Source organism: Callorhinus ursinus, unplaced genomic scaffold, assembly GCF_003265705.2.
Source record: "Callorhinus ursinus isolate GAN/ISIS: 27379988/994484 unplaced genomic scaffold, GSC_fseal_2.0 scaffold12, whole genome shotgun sequence".
In the NCBI taxonomy this organism is placed as follows: domain Eukaryota; kingdom Metazoa; phylum Chordata; class Mammalia; order Carnivora; family Otariidae; genus Callorhinus; species Callorhinus ursinus.
The window spans coordinates 1,182,358-1,205,664 of record NW_027397074.1 but is presented as its reverse complement, the minus strand read 5'-3'; the positions used below and the strand labels follow the sequence as shown (position 1 = coordinate 1,205,664).

The 23,307-nt window shown below is 40.3% G+C and overlaps 2 protein-coding genes across 2 annotated transcripts in view; one reads left to right on the top strand and one right to left on the bottom strand.

Annotated features, from left to right (window-relative positions):
- Positions 1-2,295: 2,295 nt before the first annotated feature.
- The window catches only part of DLD (dihydrolipoamide dehydrogenase), a 39,258-nt gene continuing 18,246 nt past the window's right edge, over positions 2,296-23,307 (top strand). Inside the window, exons 1-5 of the mRNA XM_025872669.2 lie at positions 2,296-2,451; positions 4,170-4,248; positions 21,116-21,195; positions 21,668-21,736; positions 22,303-22,372. Coding sequence (XP_025728454.1) covers positions 2,413-2,451; positions 4,170-4,248; positions 21,116-21,195; positions 21,668-21,736; positions 22,303-22,372 — 337 coding nt within the window. The 5' untranslated portion in view covers positions 2,296-2,412. The remainder of the gene's footprint in view (positions 2,452-4,169; positions 4,249-21,115; positions 21,196-21,667; positions 21,737-22,302; positions 22,373-23,307) is intronic.
- LOC112824753 (coiled-coil domain-containing protein 90B, mitochondrial) lies at positions 10,939-11,708 on the bottom strand. The gene has a single exon (XM_025872670.1). The coding sequence runs from the start codon at positions 11,675-11,677 to the stop codon at positions 11,048-11,050; it is 630 nt and encodes a 209-aa protein (XP_025728455.1). The 5' UTR covers positions 11,678-11,708; the 3' UTR covers positions 10,939-11,047.

Here is a 23,307-nt window from a genome sequence, read left to right as displayed (position 1 = left end):
AGCTGGGGTGAGAATTAAGTGGAGAAATGATGGAAAGCCTCCAGCGCAGGGTTTTAGAACATCTGCTCAACAGATATTGATTCCCTTACTCTCTTTTTCCTAAGGAGAGAATTGTAGCCAGCAACTGATAGCTTATTCTAATAGAGAATGTTTTGAAAAGTAACAAGAGGAGTGCATCCCTTAATAGGAAGCTTTCAGGCCAGGAATTAGGGTAGCGGTTGGGTGGTGTAGAAATATTTTAAGGGAAGGGCCAGTTAAGGATTCCTTAAATCCCACTGTGAATTCATCACCAGTTCTGTGGGGCAAATAAAAGTAATTTAACAAATAGTAATTGGACTTGCTTCATGCTGGGCACTGAATTAAGTGGACAGTCTCTATGACAGCTCCTTCTCATTATCCGTCAGAAGCTCCCTTTAAAGTGTTGTCCTTTGAGAATGCATCTATTCCTAAAAGTGTCAATCACTATCCATATGCCAGCAAACTTTCAAAACTATGCCTAGAGTTTCTAAGTTCTAGACTTGTGTTTCCACTATTGAAGACCTCAAGGGGGTTGTCTAGCTGGCATCTCAAATTCAAAGAACTTGACTCATTATATTCTCCCCAAAGCCATTCTTTTTTCCATGTTGCTTATTTCTGTATCGGTTTCACTACCCACCCAGCCATCGAAGCTAGAAGTTTTGGAGCCATCCTCAAAGTTTCTCTCACTCTCCTTCTTATATTGAGTTGATAGAACTTGGTGATTATAGCCAACCTTACTGGTGACTCACCTGTACCTTTTTAGCACTCACTTTTCCTCTGCATGCTCACCCACAAGTCTTCTTATTGCAAGCACCAGAGATTCTGTCTGAGAGACTTCCCTGGCTGCTGGTGCTCACTCAGCCCACATATGGGGCAAGCCAGAGTGCCAGGGAGTTAAAGTCCCTGGGAGGAGTCCTCAGTTACTGACTGATGGAAGTCGATGGGTATATTTTGAGTAGGACAACTCTGATGCATGTTTTATGCTATCTCCCAGAGGTCTTGAGTCTGAGCACCAGTTGTTCACAGTGGTAATCTACTCATTAACATATCTGAAATAGTTACCGTCCCTTTTTTATCCCCTATCGATGCTTGCTTGGATCATCTCTCAAACAAACTCACTGCACTCAAATGCTTATCTCTGGGCCTCCTTCTAGGGGTAGTCAGCTAAAACAGTGATCCATTAGGTAATGGACTAAAGGCGGGAGAATGGCTAAACAATTTTTACTAGGGATGATTGGCTGTTTGGAGGTATCATTAATCATAAATATAAGGGAGAAAATATGTATCTTTAAATAAGATATAATAACTGAGGTGCTGGCAGGATCACCCGGTTGGACGTGTTCAGTAGACAACTGGAAATATGGAATTAGAGATTGGGAGAAAAGTACAGACTGGAGACAAGGATCTAGGAGTTATCAGTGTATGTAGGCAGGTGCTAAAGCCATGAAAATGATTAAGATGGCCAAAATGCAATGTTTAGAAGGATGGACAGGGAGAATCTATAACAAACACTAAACATCATTCCTACCTTCTCCCCTAAGACTGAGCATAGCTAGGTAAGGAGTCATTTCTAACTAGTGTCTAAATCCACAGAGCCCAGCACGGTGCCTGGGCAGTAAACGCCAAGAAATGCACAACTTAGTTTTATTCACACTATACAGTTATCACAAAACAAGAATCAGACCTTAAACCTCTATGCTCAATCTTGAAGACAATGTTTTTCTTGGTCCCTCATGAAAACCTAAAATCTCATCCACTACCACCCCGATTCTAATTTGCTCGAAGAGCAGATAGGGGAGGATAGTGTGTTTTCTATGTTTTGCCATTTAGCTTACTTAGAGTAGGATGTTGGTGATGCCCCATCCCTTCTATTTGCTTTGAGAGGAGAGGTTATAAAGCAGTCATCTTTCCCCTGGGCGACCTCGGGGGTATTAACCTCTCAGGGCCTCATCCAATTAACTGGTAATGCTCGTAATGCTTCATGTGGTTGCTGTGGAGACGATGCCTGGAAAGTGCTGAGATTCCTCAGCTTAGCACAATCAAGAAGCTGTCAAGCCTGACTTTCTGCAGCGTGCACGAAGCAAACGACAGTCTTGTTTATTTATTTCGTCCCCCAAGGATGACATTACAAACCAGCACATTTTCATACCACCGGTAAAATGGTACTACAATCCCTCGCTGCCAGAAAGCACTACGCTTCTTACGACAGCGCACGACTCCGCGCCGGACAGACACGCCTAGTTCCGTGGGCCCTGACCTTGCGGGCCAATCGCGCTGCTCCCGACCCTGACGTAAGCTGTGCCTGTGCATGCGCAGGGCGGGGAGACCTTGGCGAGGCGGTGGAGGAGCTTAGCGGACGGGAAAGCATTGGCGGAGAGAAAGTTGAGCGGCAAGATGCAGAGCTGGAGTCGTGTGTACTGCTCCTTGGCCAAGGTGAGCGCCGACGGGGTGGGGTCGTGCCGAGCCAGAGGCGCAGAAGGGCCGGTTGACGGGGTCCGGGACGCGGCCTAACTGGTCGGGGCGAGAGAGGCCGGCAGTCTGGCCGGACAACCCGCGGCCCCGCCCCTGAGCGGGCTCTGGCGGGGTCGCGGTGGGAGCCGGGACCGCCCCGGTGGAGAGGCCCTGCCTGTTGTGCGACGGCCAGCAGTCCGCTCGCAAGTCTGGGCTCTGGGGCATGCGGGTCACACACAGGCCTGTCCACCTTGGCAGAGAAAGTACAAATCGCACCCTACCCGTCTGGTCTTTTCATACCCTCTACCTTTTACTAATCCTAATCTCAGCCCCTGAGTGGCAGTGGGCAGGTAACCTTGGGGCCACTCCTTGAAACACCCAGACGCAGTCAGCCCCGACAGGTAGCCCTAGGAATTCCTCAAAGGCCTCTTCATTGTTTGCCGCGTTAAGCTAGTGTTCACTGCCTTCTCCTAGAGGCTTGTATTTTTAATTGCAGCTGCTTATCATTAAGACGGCTAGCTCTCCCTTTTCATCCACGTGCCGAATACAACCAGATTATATATATGTGGGATCGTGGCTAGGTACTACGTTGATGGATACCTTAAAAATAGTATAGTAATCAGGCTCCTTTGTTTCTAAGATGAGTAATCTGTGCTCCTGAGAGTTAATGTAATATGCTAGGAGTCATATTTCTAGGCAGAGGCAGAACTGGGAGTAGAAGTTAAGACTGATGTTTGGTCCGCTCCTCTGGTCTGCTGTGCTGATCTCACGTGCCTTGAATTGCTTTGGAGTAGAGAACATTGCTACATGAATGTGGGTTTCATCACTGCCTCCCATTTGCCTGCTGTGATAAGAGCTCTTTGCATTGTTTCTTTGTGCTTCTTTGTTTTTAGGAAAGAGTAGACATTCATACAGATTGTTGTGGAGATTATGGTGCAGTTTGTGAAATTGTAGTAGCTCTTGAATGTAATAACGCATTTTCCTACGTTATCTTGTCTAATTTTCTGTTTCTAGTTAACCATTCAGGAGCATCTTCACAGATTGTATGTGGTAGTTTGGGTTAGGAAACAATAATTACAAGTAGAGAATTGTAATAGTAAAGATTACTGACTAATTAAGTTAGAACTTTAAGAGCCCTTTTTAAAAAAAAGATTATTTGAGAGACAGAGTGAGCGAGAGCATGAGCGGGGGGGCGGGGGGAGAGGGAGAGGTAGACTTCCAGCTAAGTAGGGAGACCAACATGGGACCCGATCCAAGGACCCTGGGATCGTGATCTGAGCTGAAGGCAGACACTTAACCGAGTCTGCCACCCAGGTGCCCCTAGAACTTTAAGAGCCTTAATTGTGACATTAAATTGATCCCTGGCACCAAAAATTAGCCATGCTTTCCGAAAATTTAATAACACTTAAGACCACTGAATAACAATTTTTTTAATTGGGCTTTAGCCCATATTTATATGAAATGGTTTATTGAATATTCATAATGAAAAGATAGTATGGGGAGCTAAGGTTGTAAAGTTTAAGTAATTGTTGTTACGAAAGAGGAGAAATTGATACGTAACCTCTGTTTGGCAATGGAAGATATATAAATAATAAGTGCTTGACACATTTGCTCCAAGTCATTACGTTTTCATTGACCTTCAGTAGTTCTATTTTGAATTCTTATTTTACATAATACAACATTTTCTTTCTTTTTTCCAGAGAGGCCATTTCAGTCGAATATCTCATGGCTTACAGGGAGTTTCTGCAGTGCCTCTGAGAACTTATGCAGATCAGCCAAGTAAGTACTTAGTAAAACAGTTTTTCCTCAGATTAGCTCACAGTTCCTTTGTGTTTAAATGCAAAAGCAAGTGAATGTTAGAGTAACTAATTATAGACTAAACTGTCATAGAATTCATTTGTTCATGTATTTATTCATTTAAGTGTTTATCGAGCACCTAGTGTGTCTAGGTGGTGAACTAGGCAAAGCCCTGCTCTTTTGAAACTGATGGTCTGCTGGTAAGAAACAATACTCAAGTAACAGGTAAATATTTTGGTTAGTGACTGAAAATTAAAGCAGGTAATTGGGAGTAAAAAAGCCCATTTTAGTTAGGGTGTCAGGTCTTTTCTAAGGAGATGACGTCTGAGTGAAGAGAGGGAGTGTGGTTATTTCAGGCAGAGGGAAACAGCAGTGAGAAGGGTCTGAGGTAAGAATTAGATTGTGAGGTTTAAGGCATCGCAGGAACGCTGGTGTAGCTGGAGCAGAGACCCATAGGATGTGACATCAGAGAGGTAGGCAGGGATCAGATCATGGAGGGCCTTGAAAGTCAAGTGAAGGAGTTTGGATTTTACTCCAAGAGTGATGGAGAACTGCTGAAGGGTTTTGAGCAGGGGAGTGATTTTTAATGTTTACATTTAAAAAGTTAATTCTGTCGACTGGATAAGATTAAGTGTGTTGGTGGTTTGTGGTTTGACACTGTTCAGAATGGTGAGGTGACTTTTTTGACATCCCAATTGAAAATTCTGATGGGCCTGTCAAAGACATATTTTAAGGACTGGAAGGATATACTCTGAAAGGAAGCTATGGAATTTGGGTATTTTCTTCTTGTTCTCTTTTGAAAATATTTTTGAAGTTTCTATAAAGGATGTATATTTTGTTTTTTAAAACAGGAAGTTAATAGGCTTATAGTAAGGTATTTTGGCCTCCCAGTACCAAGGGTATTAATTATTTGAAATAATCTGTTTTGACATTTACTGGAATCACCCATATGACATAAGTAAAGTTGCATTAAAACTTCTTTGTAGAAACCATTCGCTGGGTGGAACTGTGACCGTTCGTGTCACCGCATTCTCTGAAATAATTTTATCCTGTACCTTAATTGCTGCCAAACTAGTACCATCTGAGATACTTTATTTCTGGAAGAAAGAGTAGTGGGAGGATTCCGTCACCAGTGACCAACAGTGAATGATTTATCTAGCTTTGAAAAGGGCAAGAAATCCTTTAAAAAATACTAATTTGATGGTGGGGAAAAAAGTTGTACCCATTATAACCTTTTTAAAAAAATGTTTCATATTTGTTTACAAAGGAATATAGTTTTTAAAGATTTTATTTATTTGAGAGAGACTGAGCAGGAGGGAGAGAGAATCTGAAGCAGGCTCTGCACTGAGCACAGAGCCTGACATGGGGCTCGATCCCACGACTACAAGATCGTGACCTGAGTTGAAACCAAGAGTCTCGAGGCCTAACTGACTGAGCCATCCAGGCCACCCCCCCATTATACCCTTTGTTCCTTTTTTTTCTTCCAGTTTTATTGGGATATATATCAGTTGTCTTTGTTAAATGGGAATAGTACTTGTTCTTAACTCAAGCAACAGGAGAAATGTTAGATTTTCATTTCCAGAGCAGGCAATTAAAGACGTTGTGGCTAATTCTTCACCTTTGGAATTGATCAATGCAGATTTATTCAGTGCCTTCTATTTGCCAGGTAGTCTTTGGGCAGGATCTTAGATTTTAGTGGAATGAGGGTAACTGAGTGCTTGTGAATCAAATTGTTTAGTGATTCCTTGACATTGAATAAATTATAAATCCCTTAGCACCCACATTAATACAGTGTGTAAAGTCTTTGGTTGGGTGAAATAACAAGCATTGTATGTTCATATTTATATTTACTTGAGCTGTTTACTTACTATTTTTTTAAAGAAATTTTTTTGGAGAGTCGAGAGAGAACATGTGTACATGTGCTCAAGTGGGGGGCGAGAGAGGGACAAGCAGACTCCATGCTTGGTGTGGAGTCGGATAAGGGACTTGAACTCACGACCCTGAGATCATGACAGCCGAAACCAGGAGCAGGACACTTAACCTCAGGTGCCCCCGAGGTATTTATTAAATGGCTGTCTTTTCCTCAAGGATTTACAGTTTGTTAGGGCAGGGACTGAGATTGTTTACTGTCTATAGTGGTACAGTACATAATCAGTGCATATTTATTGAATAAATATGAGAAAAGGGACCATATCTGATTTACTTACTGCTTTATCCCAAGCATTCAGTATGGTGCCTGGTACAAAGTAAGTCCCCAGCAGCAACAACAGTAATGGTAACTGATTCCCTGAGAGCTTACTCTGTCTCCGGCAGTCTTTAATCCTCGTTGCCATCTTACAAGGTGTGCTGCTGTTTGCCCCATTTTATAAGTGGAGGTGCTGAGTCAAGAGAGGTCCAGCTAGGAAGTGATAGAACTGGGAAAATTCTTTTTTTTTTTTTTTAAAGATTTTATTTTATTTATTCATGAGAGAGGGGGAGAGAGAGGCAGAGGGAGAAGCAGGCTCCCAAGGAGCAGGGAGCCCGATGCGGGACTTGATCCCAGGACCCTGGGATCATGACCTGAGCTGAAGGCAGAGGCTTAACCATCTGAACCACCCAGGCGCCCAGAACTGGGAAAATTCTTGTGACTCTAGAGCCTACACTTTTTTTTTCTTTTTAAGATTTTATTTATTTATTTGACAGAGACAGCAAGAGAGCACAAGCAGGGGGAGCAGCAGAGGGAGAGGGAGAAGCAGGCTCTCCACTTGAGTAGGGAGCCTGATGTGGGACTTGATCCCAGGACCCTGAGATCATGACCTGAGCCAAAGGCAGACGCTTAACTGAGCCATCCTGGCACCCCTAGAACCTACACTCGTAATCTCTGTTCTGTTTGGTCTGCTTCCAGTGAGTATTGGTTGATCAGACAGCTTGAGGAGTTCAAAGCTTATTATATATAAAACATTCCCTGTTAAAACATCTAGAAGGGGGCACCCGGGTGCCTCAGTCGGTTAAAGCATCTGCCTTTGGCTCAGGTCATGATCCCCGGGTCCGGGATTCGAGTCCAGCGATGGGCTTCTTGCTCAGCGGGGAACCTGCTCCCCCCCCCCCGACTGTGCTCTTTCTTGTGCACTCTTGCTCACGCTTTCTCTCAAATAAATAAGTAAATAAAATTTTAAAAATAAACATCTGGAAGATGTTTGATTGTCTCTATGAACGAAGTTCATCAAAATTTGAAGAGTAATGTATATTATGGATAGGACCTTCCATTTCATGACAGGAATGGACTCCTAGCACTTAATCACTCATATTTGCTATATTCATTTATTCATTAGTTCAACAAGTAAGGAATATACACTATGTGCTAGTTATTGGGCTGGTTGCTGGGATATAGCAGTGAACAAGTCAGACAAGATGCAGCTTTTATAGAGTTTATAGTCCATTTGGGGAAGACAAAGATCCAATAAATAATTGTGATAAAGACTCCATAGGCTAAGCATAGGGAGCTATAAAATCTGTACATGGATTGTGAATGGGAGTGGGCCTGGGCGGAGGCGTTGCAGGTAGAAGGAACAGCATGTTGGGAGTATTTTGATGCGAAAAAGAGCATAGTGCCTTTGAGGAGCTTGAAAAGGGCCAGTGTGGCTGATGTGTGTTGAAGATGGAGTTGACGACCTCTGTAGATAATGAAAGACCCTAACTTTATTTTAAGGGCAGTTAGAAGCCATTGTAATGATTTAAGCAGAGGCATGATCATGATTTGTTACATTCTGGTTACAGATTGGAGTTTTTATTGTAATGCTTTTTCTTTCTCTCTCATAAGACTATAAGAACCAGGGCTGTGTCATTTATAGATATCTCTAGACCTTAGAGTAGTGTCTAATGTGAAATGCATGCTGTCAGCATTTACTTCTAGGTAGATGGAACAGAATATACATAGGTAGACCAGAGTACTTCTGTGGGTGTAAGCTAACAGTGATTCACTGTTGCTGAACCTTAAACTGCATGGTATTGGCGCATAAGCAGAATGTGGTGGGGATGAGGCTAGAGAAGAGATTTGCATGCAGTATTTAGGAACTTGGATTTTATCCAACAAGAGACACGGAAACCTTCCTTAGCACCTGGCACAGTTGCTGGTGCTCGATAAATGTTTTTGAATGAAAAAAAAAAAAAGGAAACCAGTGAAGGAGGAGAGAGTAATGTCTGAGTCGGATTTTAGTGAGGGATAACACTGGGGTAGCAGTGTGTAGGGTGGAATGAGATTGGAGGCTGCAAGATTGGGAGGTGCATCTGGGGAGGGAAGAATCATTTATTGAGTGTCTCATATGCACCTGCCTCCTCCCAGGGTCTTGACAGACATTATCTCTGACCTCACAACCCTGGGATGTAGGTATTACTGTCACTGTTATTTCTATATTACATCAAAGCCAAAGAGATTAAATAATTTGTGCAAGAATTTAGGAAGAGGTAGAGCACGTATTTGAACTCCAGTTTTTCTTTTTTTTAAACTTCAAATCCTTTTTTCTTTTAGTATATTTCTCCTTCTTTATAGATTAGGGAGATTGTAGGGTTATGATCAGAAAATAAAGTATTAGAATTCAAGATTTTAGAAGCTGAGCGGTTTTGGGTGATGACAAGTATAGGGTGTGACTATGAAAGGGTCACTGAGATAGACTGGAGATTAAGGCCATTGGTAATTTAAAAACAGCCCCCTCGCCCCCAACAATAAATAAAACTTACCAAATAGCTCTTGTAATCATGTAGTGAATTTGGTCGTTAACGATAACTGCCTTATGATACCTCTTTTTTTTTTAATTATGTTAATCACCATGCATTACATCATTAGTTTTTGATGTAGTGTTCCATGATTCATTGTTTGCATATGACACCCAGTGCTCCATTCAGTACGTGCCCTCTTTAATAGCCGTCACGAGGCTAACCCATTCCACCACCCCCCTCCCCTCTAGAACCCTGTTTGTTTCTCAGAGTCCATAGTCTCTCATGGTTCGTCTCCCCCTCTGATTTCCCCCCCTTCATTTCTCCCTTCCTACTATCTTCTTTATTTCTTTTTTAACATATAATGTATTATTTGTTTCAGAGGTACAGGTCTGTGATTCAACAGTCTTACATGATTCACAGCGCTCACCATAGCACATACCCTCCCCAATGTCTATCACCCAGCCACCCCATCCCTCCCACCCCCCACCACTCCAGCAACCTTGTTTGTTTCCTGAGATTAAGAATTCCTCATATCAGTGAGATCATATGATACATGTCTTTCTCAGATTGACTTATTTCGCTCAGCATAACACCCTCCAGTTCCATCCACGTCGTTGCAAATGGCAAGATTTCATTCCTTTTGATGGATGCATAATACTCCATTGTATATATACGCCACATCTTCTTTATCCATTCATCTGTCGATGGATATCTTGGCTCTTTCCATAGTTTGGCTATTGTGGACATTGCTGCTATAAACATCGGGGTGCACGTACCCCTTTGGATCACATTTGTATCTTTGGGGTAAATACACAGTAGTGCAATTGCTGGGTCGTAGGGCAGCTCTATTTTCAACTTTTTGAGGAGCCTCCATACTGTTTTCCAGAGTGGCTGCACCAGCTTGCATTCCCACCAACAGTGTAAGAAGGTTCCCCTTTCTCTGCATCCTCGCCAACATCTGTCGTTTCCTGACTTGTTAATTTTAGCCATTCTGACTGGTGTGAGGTGGTATCTCATTGAGGTTTTGATTTGGATTTCCCTGATGCCAAGTGATGTTGAGCACTTTTTCATGTGTCTGTTGGCCATTTGGATGTCTTCTTTGGAAAAATGTCTGTTCATGTCTTCTGCCCATTTCTTGATTGGATCATTTGTTCTTTGGGTGTTGAGATTGAGAAGTTCTTTATAGATTTTGGGATACTAGCCCTTTATCTGATATGTCATTTGCAAATATTTTCTCCCATTCTGTCGGTTGTCTTTTGGTTTTGTGGACCATTTCTTTTGCTGTGCAAAAGCTTTTTATCTTGATGAAATCCCAATAGTTCATTTTTGCCCTTGCTTCCCTTGCCTTTGGCAATATTTCTAGGAAGAAGTTGCTGCGGCTGAGGTCGAAGAGGTTGCTGCCTGTGTTCTCCTTTAGGATGTTGATGGACTCTTGTCTCACATTTAGGTCGTTCAACAATTTTGAGTCTATTTTTGTGTGTGGTGTGAGGAAATGATCCAGTTTCATTCTTCTGCATGTGGCTGTCCAATTTTCCCAACACCATTTGTTGAAGAGACTGTTTTTTTTCCATTGGACATTCTTTTTTTTGTTGTTAAAACAAGATTTTATTTTCTAAGAAAAGGTAACTGCAGTAGTTACCAGGGAAGCTGAATACAGTTACAAGTATGTAGGCTTGGGAATAGTTTTTAAATTTGCAGCAGACATTATGAAATACATTGTTCAAGCAAACACAAGAAAACTCTTGATCAGTTTCTATGAACTATGAAAAGGATAAAGACAAAAAGCCTCTATCTCAAATCAATCAGGTTTTGAATGACAGCTTTTCAACATAATAAAATAAAGACACATAAAAAACACAAACTCAAAGCACATCTTCCCATTTTAAAATATTTTTTAATATTTATTAAATGTATGTACATTTAATGTACATTATTAAATGTATGTACATACATTTATTAAATGTATGTACATCCATATGTACTCTGAATAACCTTGTATTGAGTATCTGCCACAACTTCCATGTTCAGAATAAATGCATCCTGGTGTAGTGTTCTAAATCCACAGCAGCATAATATGGTAGCTCTACTATTTCCAGATTCTGTAAAATCCCAATGCTATTGCCAGGCAAGTAAACACTGAGGCTGCAAGGTAACAAATTGTCTCAAGCTTGTTAGACTCCATCAGTGTTTTCAAAGAAGCAATTCCAGTGTCAATTTTATTACTGGTCTCAGAAATAATACTTCTGGTTTTGGTATCCTTGCTGGTAAAATCTGTGGTTGCTTCCATAAGTTTCTTTTCTTGATCTGTAAACATATCAGTTACTCTGCTTCTTTGTAGGTTGATGTCCAGTTTATTATCTGCTCTGATTTGACTGGTTTCATTTTTCAGTTGCTGCTTAACTTGTTCCAATTCAGTTTTCATTTTCTGATTCTCTGCTCTCAGATTTGCAAATTCACTTTTTTCTAGGATGACCATGTCTTTCCTGATGGAGTCCAAATGAGACATTAGTTGTTGTACTGTTATTTCCTGTTGAGCTCGAGTAACCATCTCCTTGTAGATACTATCCAGGCTGACATTTGATAAAGTGGTTAATGCTGATACAATTGTTTCTGCTTGTGCTTTGTCAAATCCATGAGTTTCCAAATCCTGAACCAGTGCATGGGTATCAAAAGTTAATTTCCTTTGTTCTAAAGCAGTTATGTCCACTCGTCTCATATCATATCCTTCCTTGGTTGTGGTGGTGAAGAAGTCTGGGTGGGAGATGGAGTCGCAGCCTACCACCGGGCAAACTCTCCATTGGACATTCTTACCTGCTTTGTCGAAGATCAGTTGACCATAGAGTTGAGGGTCCATTTCTGGGCTCTCGATTCTGTTCCATTGATCTCTGTGTCTGTTTTTGTGCCAGTACCATACTGTCTTGATGATGACAGCTTTGTAATAGAGCTGGAAGTCCGAAATTGTGATGCCGCCAGCTTTGCTTTTCTTTTTCAACATTTCTCTATCTATTCGGGGTCTTTTCTGGTTCCATACAAGTTTTAGGTTATATGTTCCATTTCTTTGAAAAAAGTGGATGGTATTTTGATAGCGATAGCATTAAATGTGTAGATTGCTCTAGGTAGCATTGACATCTTCACAATATTTGTTCTTCCAATCCATGAGCATGGAACGTTTTTCCATTTCTTTGTGTCTTCCTCAATTTCTTTCATGAGTATTTTATAGTTTTCTGAGTACAGATCGTTTGCCTCTTTGGTTAGATTTATTCCTAGGTATCTTATGGCTTTGGGTGCAATTGTAAATGGGGTCGACTCCTTGATTTCTCTTTCTTCTGTCTTGTTGTTGGTGTATAGGAAGGCCACTGATTTCTGTGCATTGATTTTTATATCCTGCCACTTGACTGAATTCCTGTATGAGTTCTAGCAGTTTTGGGGTGGAGTCTTTTGGGTTTTCCACATAAAGTATCCTATCATCTGCAAAGAGTGAGAGTTTGACTTCTTTGCCAATTTGGATGCCTTTTATTTCTTTTTATTGTCAGATTGCTGTGGCTAGGACCTCTAACACTATGTTGAATAGCAGTGGTGATAGTGGACATCCCTGCCGTGTTCCTGACCTTAGGGGGAAAGCTCTCAGTTTTTCCCCATTGAGAATGATATTCGCTGTGGGCTTTTCATAGATGGCTTTTATGATATTGAGGTACGTACTCTCTATCCCTATACTCTGAAGAGTTTTGATCAAGAAAGGGTGCTGTACTTTGTCAAATGCTTTTTCTGCATCTATTGAGAGGATCATATGGTTCTTGTTCTTTCTTTTGTTAATGTTTTATATCACATTGATTTGCAGATGTTGAACCAACCTTGTAGCCCAGGGATAAATCCCACTTGGTTGTGGTGAATAATCCTTTTAATGTACTGTTGGATCCTATTGGCTAGTATTTTGGTGAGAATTTTTGCATCCATGTTCATCAAGGATATTGGTCTGTAATTCTCCTTTTTAATGGGATCTTTGTCTGGTTTTGGGATCAAGGTAATGGTGGCCTCATAAAACAAGTTTGGAAGTTTTCCTTCCATTTCTATTCTTTGGAACAGTTTCAGAAGAATAGGTATTAATTCTTCTTTAAATGTTTGGTAGAATTCCCCTGGGAAGCATCTGGCCCTGGGCTTTTGTTTGTTGGGAGATTGTTGATGACTGCTTCAATTTCCTTAGTGGTTATAGGTCTGTTCAGGTTTTCTATTTCTTCCTGGTTCAGTTTCGGTAGTTGATACATCTCTAGGAATGCATCCATTTCTTCCAGGTTATCTAATTTGCTGGCATATAGTTGCTCATAATATGTTCTTATAATTGTTTGTATTTCTTTGGTGTTAGTTTTGAGCTCTCATTCATGACTTTACTTGGGTCCTTTCGCCAGGGGTTTATCAATCTTGTTAATTCTTTCAAAGAACCAGCTCCTGGTTTTGTTGATCTCTTCTACTGTTCTTTTGGTTTCTATTTCATTGATTTCTGCTCTGATCTTTACTATTTCTCTTCTCCTGCTGGGTTTAGGCTTTATTTGCTGTTCTTTCTCTAGCTCCTTTAGGTGTAGGGTTAGGTTGTGTATTTGAGACCTTTCTTGTTTCTTGAGAAAGGCTTGTATTGCTATATACTTTCCTCTTAGGGACTGCCTTTGCTGCATCCCAAATATTTTGAATAGTTGTATTTTCATTTTCATTTGTTTTCATGAATTTTTAAAATTCTTCTTTAATTTCCTGGTTGACTCATTCATTCTTTAGTAGGATGCTCTTTAGCCTCCATGTAATTGAGTTCTTTCCAACTTTCCTCTTGTGATTGAGTTCTAGTTTCAAAGCATTGTGGTCTGAAAATAATGCAGGGAATGATCCCAGTCTTTTGGTACCGGTTGAGACCTGATTTGTGACCTAGGATGTGATCTATTCTGGAGAATGTTCCATGGGCACTAGAGAAGAATGTGTATTCTCTTGTTTTGGGATGGAATGTTCTGAATATATCTGTGAAGTCCATTTGGTTCAGTGTGTCATTTAAAGTTTTTATTTCCTTGTTGATATTTTGCTTAGATGATCTGTCCATTTCAGTCAGGGGGGTGTCAAAGTCCCCCACTATTATTGTTGTCAATGTGTTTCTTTGCTTTTGTTATTAATTGGTTTATATAAGTGGCTGCTCCCATGTTCGGGGCATAGATATTTACAATTGTTAGATCTTCTTGTTGGATAGACCCTTTAAGTAGGATATAGTGTCCTTCCTCATCTCTTATTATAGTCTTTGTTTTAAAATCTAATTTGTCTGATATAAGGATTGCCCCCCCCCCCCAGCTTTCTTTTCGTGTCCATTAGCATGGTAAATGGTTTTCCACCCCCTCAGTTTCAATCTGGAGGTATCTTTGGGTCTAAAATGAGTCTCTTGCAGACAGCATATCTATGGGTCTTGTTTTTTTATCCAGTCTGATACCCTGTGTCTTTTGATTGGGGCATTTAGCCCATTTACATTCAGGGTAACTACTGAAAGAGATGAATTTAGTGCAATTTTATTGCCTGTAAGGTGAATGTTACTGTATATTGTCTGTGTTCCTTTCTGATCTATGCTGCTTCTAGGCTCTCTCTTTGCTTAGAGGACCCCTTTCAGTATTTCTTGTAGGGCTGGTTTCGCGTTTGCAAATTCCTTTAGTTTTTGTTTGTTCTGGAAGCTTTTTATCTCTCCTTCTATTTTCAATGACAGCCTGGCTGGGTATAGTATTCTTGGCTGCATATTTTTCTCGTTTAGTGCTCTGAAGATATCATGCCAGTCCTTTCTGTCCTGCCAGGTCTCTGGATAGGTCTGTTGCCAATCTAATGTTTCTACCATTGTAGGTTACATATCTCTTCTTCCGAGCTGCTTTCAGGATTTTCTCTTTGTCTCTGAGACTCGTAAGTTTTACTATTAGATATGGGGGTGTTGACCTATTTTTATTGATTTTGAGGGGGGTTCTCTGTGCCTCCTGGATTTTGATGCCTGTTTCCTTCCCCAAATTAGGGAAGTTCTCTGCTATAATTTGCTTCAGTATACCTTCTGCCCCCCTCTCTCTTTCTTCTTCTTCTGGGATCCCAATTTTTCTAATGTTTCATCTTATGGTATCGCTTATCTCTCGAATTCTGCCCTCGTGATCCAGTAGTTGTTTATCTTTCTTTTTTTCACCTTCTTTATTTTCCATCATTTGGTCTTGTATCACTAATTCTCTCTTCTGCCTCATTTATCCTAGCAGTTAGAGCCTCCATTTTTGATTGCACCTCATTAATAGCCTTTTTGATTTCAACTTGGTTAGATTTTAGTTCTTTTATTTCTCCAGAAAGGGTTTCTCTAATATCTTCCACGCTTTTTTCAAGTCCAGCCAGTATCTTTAAAATCGTCATTGTGAACTCTAGTTCCGACATCTTACTAATGTCCGTATTGATTAGGTCCCTGGCAGTCGGTACTGCGTCTTGTTCTTTTTGTTGAGGTGATTTTTTCCATCTTGTCATCTTGTCCAGAGGAGAATAGATGAATGAGAGAACAAAATGCTAATGGTAACAACGACCCCAGAAAATATACACTAAACAAATCAGAAAAGACCTGAAACCGGGGGGAAAAAAAGGGAAAGAAAAAAAAAGGAAAAAAAGATAAAAAACAGAATATGATCAGCTATGATCAGGCTGGTGCATAGATCAGTGCCACACACTAGATTTTGGGTGTATTTTGGTCTGTTAGAAGAAAGTGCTTCCCAAAATTTTAAAGAAAGGAAAACTTATATATGTAGAAAAATAAGGGTAAATACGATGAAGGGATGGAATATGACTGTAAAGATGGAAATTATAAAAGATTTTATAAAAGGAATTGATAAGTTGAAAAAAGAAGAGGATTTTTTTAAAAAAAGGGAGAGACTGTGATCAGGCAGGAGACTAGAACAAAGCCATACACTAGAGATTTAGGGTATATTTTGGTCTGTTAGAAGAAACTGTATCCCAAAATTTTAAAGGAGAACAACTTATATATATATATACCAAAAATAAGGTTAACTATTATGAAGGGATAGACTATGACTCTAAAAATGAAGAATAAAAAAGATTTTTTTAAAAAAGGGATTGATAAGATTTTGGTTGAAAAGGGAAAAAGAAAAATTAAAAAAATTAACTTTGAAAGACTAAACAATCATGGGGAAAAAGCCATGCATTCTATGTGCAGTATTCCCCTAGCGCTGGAGTTCGCACCTTCTCACTGATGAGTAAACTTCGTCTTGGTGGGCTGTTCTTGCTGGTCTTCTGGGGGAGGGGCCTCTTGCCGTGGTTCCCAGATGTCTTTGGCTGAGGCGGAATTGCCCCGCCCTTGTCGGTGGGGGCTAAGTAATCTGCTCAGGTTTGCCCTCAGGAGCTTTTTGTTCCCTGCAAGCTTTTGGTACAGCTTTGGAGGACGAGAGTGAAAATGACGGCTTCCCAATCTCCGCCCCGGAGGAGCCGAGAACTCGGGGACCTGCTCCTCAGCCCCCAGAAAAAAGCAGTCAGTCACTCCCGTCTCCCTTGTGTCTGGCCGCACTCCGTGCTCACCTGGCCTGTGACCGAGCGTTTCTATCTCTGGCACCCTGCCAGGTGTGGAGTCTCCAAACCCAGCATATTCCTGCGGTGCGCTTTCACGCCGCTCCTCCCGGGGCAGGAAAGGGAGTGTCCCCGGATCTGCCGCTTGTTGGGTCCCTGCTGGAAGAGCCAGTGGCCCGATTGTGCTGCGGATCACAGTCTGTGGCAACCCCGAACTGAGAACCTACTCCTCCGTTCTGTCTCTGCAGCCGGGTTCCCTGCTCTGATACCCCCGGAGCTCTGCTACACTCAGGCACCCCCGGTCTTCCTGTGACCCCGAGGGTCCTCAGACCACACTGTCCCAGCGAGGGTTCCACCCCCGGTCTTAGCCGCTGGAGCAATGCCCCTCAGCGGAGCCGACTTCTAAAAGTTCCGATTCTGTGCTCCGCTGCTCTATCACTCGCCATAGCGGCCCATGGAGGCCCCCTCTCCCGCCGTCTATCCTCCCGAATATCACCTTCCGATTCACTTCTCCACACATCCTACCTTCCAGGTGGTCGCTTTTCTCTACAGAGTTGCTGCTATTCTTTTCTTTGATCTCCTGTTGAGTTCGTAGGTGTTCAGAATGGTTTGATCCGTATCTAGCTGAATTCCTGGTACCAGATGAAATTTAGGTCTCCTACTCCTCTGCCATCTTGCTCCTTCAAAGATATCTCTTTTCTTATTCCTTTTATTATTTTTAAAAATAAGCTTGATTTATCTGTATTTTGATATGTGCCTGTTTTCCCTAACTATGTCAGGTTATTGAAGGCAGTGATTTCCACAAAAAGTAGGTATTCACAAATATTTGTTATTTTCATTATGATAATGAAGGAGCTTCTTGTCATTTTAGTTGGAGTTCCTGATTGCCCTGGAGATTATGGGACCATCTGAGTGTTGTTTTTTTTTTTAAGATTTTATTTATTTGAGAGAGAGAGAGAGAGAATGAGAGCACGAGAGGGAAGAGGGTCAGAGGGAGAAGCAGACTCCATGCTGAGCAGGGAGCCTGATGTAGGACTCGATTCTGGGACTCCAGGATCATGACCTGAGCCAAAGGCAATCGCTTAACCAACTGAGCCACCCAGGCGCCCCATCTGAGTGTTTTTGATGGCATTAGAACAGAAAGGTATTGGAGCAAAGGCTTCTGAATATAAGGAACCTGCTTTGAAACCTGGCTACATCATTTACTAGTTGGTCAGCTTAATGCAGGTTATTTAGTTACTCTTAGACTTATTTTCTGTCAAATGGCGGTATAATAATTGTGTCATAGAGAAGTAGGGAGGCTTAAATAAGACAACATGAAACATTTAGCTCACTGCCTGGTACAGAGTAAGTTACCCATATGGTAGATATTATCTCAGACTTGACTTCTTAGTATACATCTTGCAATTTGTTGATGACTGTAATTGATTTGTAACTTGACACCTGATTTCAGTGGTAGCCTTAATAACATCCTATGCTTATTTTCCTCACAATGTTATGATAAGTAACATTTGTAGAATACTTTTTCCTGCTTTTTCTCCTTCAGTTCATTTCCTGGTATTAACTGCCATGTCTGTTGAAGTCAATCACCCCTAATTGGACACAGCATTTTTTTTAAAGTATGGACCTGATAGCTTTCTCCAGATAGTTCACTGCCTACTAAAATGCAGATTGCTATCCAAATGTCTTCTGTCATATTTCTAACTTAGTCATCTTTCTCTCATGATACCAGTTTATGTATCCTGTTCAGTTTTTTTTCTCACTCTGAAAAGCTAATGCTAATTTTGTAAAATTTTCCATCAAGTATTCCTTGATCTGTTTCATTGAACTATTTGTCTGTATCCTGATTTTCACTTGCATGCAGCTTTTGGTACAGGTGAGAGCCAACTGGTTGGTTTTTCCAATATTTTATTATGAAAAATTGGAAACATTTAGAAAAGTTCTAAGAATTTTACAGTGAACACTCAGATTCTTCCACTAACATTTTACTATACTTAAGTTATCACAGATCTGTTCATCCGTGTATCCATCAGTCCACCTTTTTTGATACATTTCCAAGTATATTGGAGATATCCCCTAGGTGCTGGCTTGCTTTTGAATGTTTGTTACAGAATCACACCCTCCTGTATTCTCGGCTGATTGGTCTTTAGATAAACACTTTACCTTTTTCCCTTCTTTTTTTGTGCTCCGAAGCATGTTAGTGGTGTTCTGATGGAATGGTACATCTAATATCTGCAGTGAGAGGTGAATAGTCCTGAATTTCTGCTATTTTGTATAGTTAAGGAAAAAAAAATCTAAGATCACATTGGGAAATGAAACTCAACATTTTTGGCTTTTCTGTATTTAAATTTACTCAATAAACATATTTTAATCAGAAATGATGTTAATTCAAAAAAAATTGTGTAACTTGTGTTTCATTACTGTGCATTAAAAATTAGAACCCAAATTTAGGCCATCATTTGGTTCAAAACTTGAAAATAGATATACATTTTATTGTATGCTCAATTCTGAACAAGCAGTGTAGCCAAAGAGCACAAATGTATCAGTGAAAATTGGAGCAATACTTTTTTCATGTATTGGACCAGCTATATTTTTTTTTCATGTACTGAGTAATCCTAATTATCATCTGATATAACCAAAGAGAATCACTCCTTTTATTTATTCAGGAGGAAGAATTCTTAGATTTTGTCAGTTGGATAACTTCTTATTAGATAACATCCTACGCTGAGGTTCTGTGATTCTTTTCAGGCCAGCAAAGATTTTTTGATGATACTAGCACTGCTCTGTTGGGAACGGGGTGACCAGAAATTAAAATTGCCATCTTCATAGGTCAGAATATAGCTACCATATAGCAAATACTTATGTATGTTCCAGGTACTATGCTAAGCTATTTATATATGCTGTTTTATTCTGTATTGCCACCCTATGAAGGAGGGTTTTTTTGTGGTCTTTATTTTGCAGATAGGGCAACTGAAAGTAAAATTGGTTAAACTACTCTCCTCAGATCAGATAGCTAGTAATTATAACACTTGATTATTGCTCTCAGGGTTTTAGTTTATGATAGTTTAAATTTGAGAATAGGATACTGTTGAATAATGGAATGACCACTGGAAGTAAAGACAAAAGCTTAAATTTTGTCTCTGCTACTCCCTTGCTAGGTGACCTTGGACAAGTTAATTGGCCTCTTTGAACCTAGGTTTCTTATCTGTGAAGTGTCAGTTAGAAGGCATTCCTCCTCCTAGGAAGTTCCAAGAATCAAACAGGATAATAGATGTGAAAATGCATCACAAACTGCTAAATGCTTGGGGTTGTAAGGACAGTGGAGGGGGAGGAGATGGAAGGGAGACTGTCTTCTAACTCTTAAGGCTTTATTTGAAGTTGGCTTGAGAACAATGGGAATAATTGGACTTTTCCATTTATGTTGTAATTATTACATTCCATAATTATTACATTCCTAACGTTGCTGATTCAAAGTTCAGTTTAAATTTTGTATCTTTATATGGTGACTATCCAGAATAGTTCATTTACTGTTCTGGTTAGCCCGTTATCATAAACTATACAAAATTTATCAGGATTCAAATAAAGTTCAAAACATGTTTACCATCTATTACAGGGAAGCTGATTTTTCTCTCTATCTCAGAAGTGCCTGAAAGGGGTGTAATCAGTCTTAAATTTATTGGTAGTACTAAGTTATTATACAGATAATTGTCTTACTTAATCCTAACATTAAATAAATCATTTAAGGCAATGTTATTGTTCCTTTATGATGGAAAAATTAAGTCCTTTGGTCATGCAACTAATAAATGGCAGAGCTGAGATTTGAAGCCAAGTATGTCAGATTCCAAAGCTCTTTCCTGGGGCGCCTAGGTGGCTCAGTTGGTTAAGCGTCTGCCTTTGGCTCAGGTCATGATCCCAGGGTCCTGGGATTGAGCTTCAGCATTGGGCTCCCTGCTCAGCACAGAACCTGCTTCTCCCTCTCCCCCTGCTTGTGTTCTATTGCGCTCTGTGTCTCTCTCAAATAAATAAAATCTTTAAAAAAAAAACAAAGCTCTTTCCCTCATACAGATAATGTCTTTCAGTGTCACTAAAAACCTGTCTTGTTATTTTTAAGTAAAACAGTGTGGAATTTAGGAAGGTCAGTGGATACAGTGGATATAGAACTCGGATGTTGGGCACTTGGGTGGCTTAGTCTGTTGAGGGTACGACTCTTGGTTTCAGCTCAGGTCATGGTTGTGAGATCCGATCCCTTCATCAGGCTCTGCACTCGTCAGCGAGTCTACTGAAGATTCTCTCTCCCTCTGCCCCTCCCCCTACTCGCATGCACGTGTGCACGCACTCTCAAATAAATAAATCTTAGAAAAAGAAGAACTGAGTTGTATTTCCATATGCCTTAATGAACAAATAGAAAATGAAATTTAAAAATCTGTGCCATTTTCAGTTATGTCAAAGAACGTCACGTGCCTAGGAATGAAATAGTACTGTGTAGAAAATGCTGGTTATTTTGTACTTTCTTGGAGGTTTAAAATGTCAGATTTTTTTTTTTAATACACTGTTTTTGGTCAGTATTAAGCAATTTACTGTTTATATCAATTTGCTTTTATTATAGTTGATGCTGATGTAACAGTGATAGGTTCTGGTCCTGGAGGATATGTCGCTGCTATCAAAGCTGCCCAGTTGGGCTTCAAGGTAAGGTTTAGCCTAAATGAGGTGTTGATACAATGTTATTTGGGAAGAGTTGATCATATTCACAAAATACTTTGCACATTAATAGGAATGGTAAATTTTTGTTTATTCTCTAAATTATATTTAGGCCTGAGACAAATGAAGATGTTCAGTTGCGGTGCTCTCATGAAATAGTGAAATCCATTATTCCCTCCTTCCCCCAATACTTTGTACATTTGGCTTCTAATTCCACTTGGGAGCTACAGTAATAGGACTATGAGCATGTGTTTGATAATGTTAAACAAAAATGTCTCTGAGCATAATTCACTTTGAGTTAGCCCGCATATAGCATTATTTCTGAAATGGTACATTTTAAAGTACTGTCTGTTTCATTCTTAGAAACACGGCTTCAGTAACTTGTTCTGTAGAAGAATTAAGGCAGATGTGGGAATTTTAGTGAATGTCTCCAGTTAAATGATGTTTTCTTTGGTTGTAGACAGTCTGCGTTGAGAAAAATGAAACGCTTGGGGGAACGTGCTTGAATGTTGGTTGCATTCCTTCTAAGGTGAGCATCTGTTTTGTACAGTGCAGTGGTGTTTTTCTTTAGCCACCGATTAGAAGGATGTATTAGGACTAGAACATGAGGCTAGTAGAGTTATTAAAAAAATAAACAGCTATGGTTGATTAAAAACATGTTTTCCTTGGTAAAGCTTAAACAGTGCTGTACCAGTTTGCCATATGTTCCTGAAATTGCTTCTTAGAATACCCAGCCTTTCCATTCAAACAGGCTCTGATGTTCCATTTTTTTCTCTTCTGCTTTCCTTTACCAGTGAAACAGGTAATAGGTAGTAAATTCTTCCCTTAGGTGTTTTATGTATGTAGACATGAAAGCCTTTTTCAAAACCTGCCACCCTGAAGAGTATACTTATTCCTTTAATTTTAAAGAAAGTAAAGGTGTTTTGTTTTTCATTCCTGCTTGTTGAACGTTTTTTATGTCATTATTATTTTGCTCAGGTTAATAAAAACAGAAACTGAATTGTTTGTATTATTCCATGCAGGGAGTGTCATTTCTTAAGTGCTTTTTGATTGTATATAGTCTTATTATCAACATTGATCATTTTATCTATTTAGGCTTTATTAAATAACTCTCATTATTACCATATGGCCCATGGAAAAGATTTTGCATCTAGGGGAATTGAAAGTAAGTATATCCTTCATGTTTAGCAGTTTACCAGCCATGCTTGACTTGACTCTTTTGGCTACAGCCTTATGTATGTCTGTCTGAGTGTGTAACATATATTTTATTGAGGAAAGAGTAAAAGAAGATCTTAAAAATGTAGAGAGATTTACTTAAGAGGGCTTAAATCCAGATTTTTACTATGATATCTTCTGTTCCTTTGACAACTTTGGTGTGAAGTCTGCTGTATGTGTGGGAAGAATCAGTTTTAATTTCCCTGAAACCTGGAGATACTGGGGTGGGGAGTTGGCACTGGATTCCTGAGTGCTATGGGCAGAGAAGGAAGGAAGGTAAGTAGGTAGGTAGGTTGGTCTACTTAGTTGTTGGTAGGGGGAAGAACAAAGAAGGGGGGGTGCAGCACAATGTAAAAGGAGGACATTCCATTTTAATTTTGTATATCTTGTCTCCTACCATTCTTTTTGGGCGGTTTTCATTTCATCCTTTCTCAGCAGTTGTTGACAGATACTTCCAGAAGGGTTGGGGTTCTAGGGAGAGCTTAAACATACCAGAGGGTGGGGAGGGGTAATAATTTTTCCTTCATTTGTTTGTAGCAGTAGACTTCTGAAAGAATGGGCTGTTGTAGGCAGTCCAATGGGTATAGAGGTGAACACTATAGCAAATAGATCAAAGTAGATGAAAGGTGGAATGAATGCGTTCTTTCCTTCCTCAGGAAAGAAGAGACAGGGTTAGTCAAGAGAACCTGCATGGTAGGCAAAGCTTCCTGTTGTAGCCCTTTGGCCCCAGGTCAACCCAATCACTCAGGGTCTCTGTTTCCTTATCTCTGAGATACGTGTTGCTTGCATGAGCTGATTGCTGAGATACCCCTTTTCTGAAGTTGTGTTGAGTTGAGCAGCTTTATCTTGTTATACTGTAGCTTCAGAGTTCTGAGTTAAATGAGT

Bases quoted from the DNA above. Each gene is read 5' to 3' on its own strand.
- LOC112824753 (XM_025872670.1), bottom strand. From the start codon at position 11,677: ATGAGACGAGTGGACATAACTGCTTTAGAACAAAGGAAATTAACTTTT.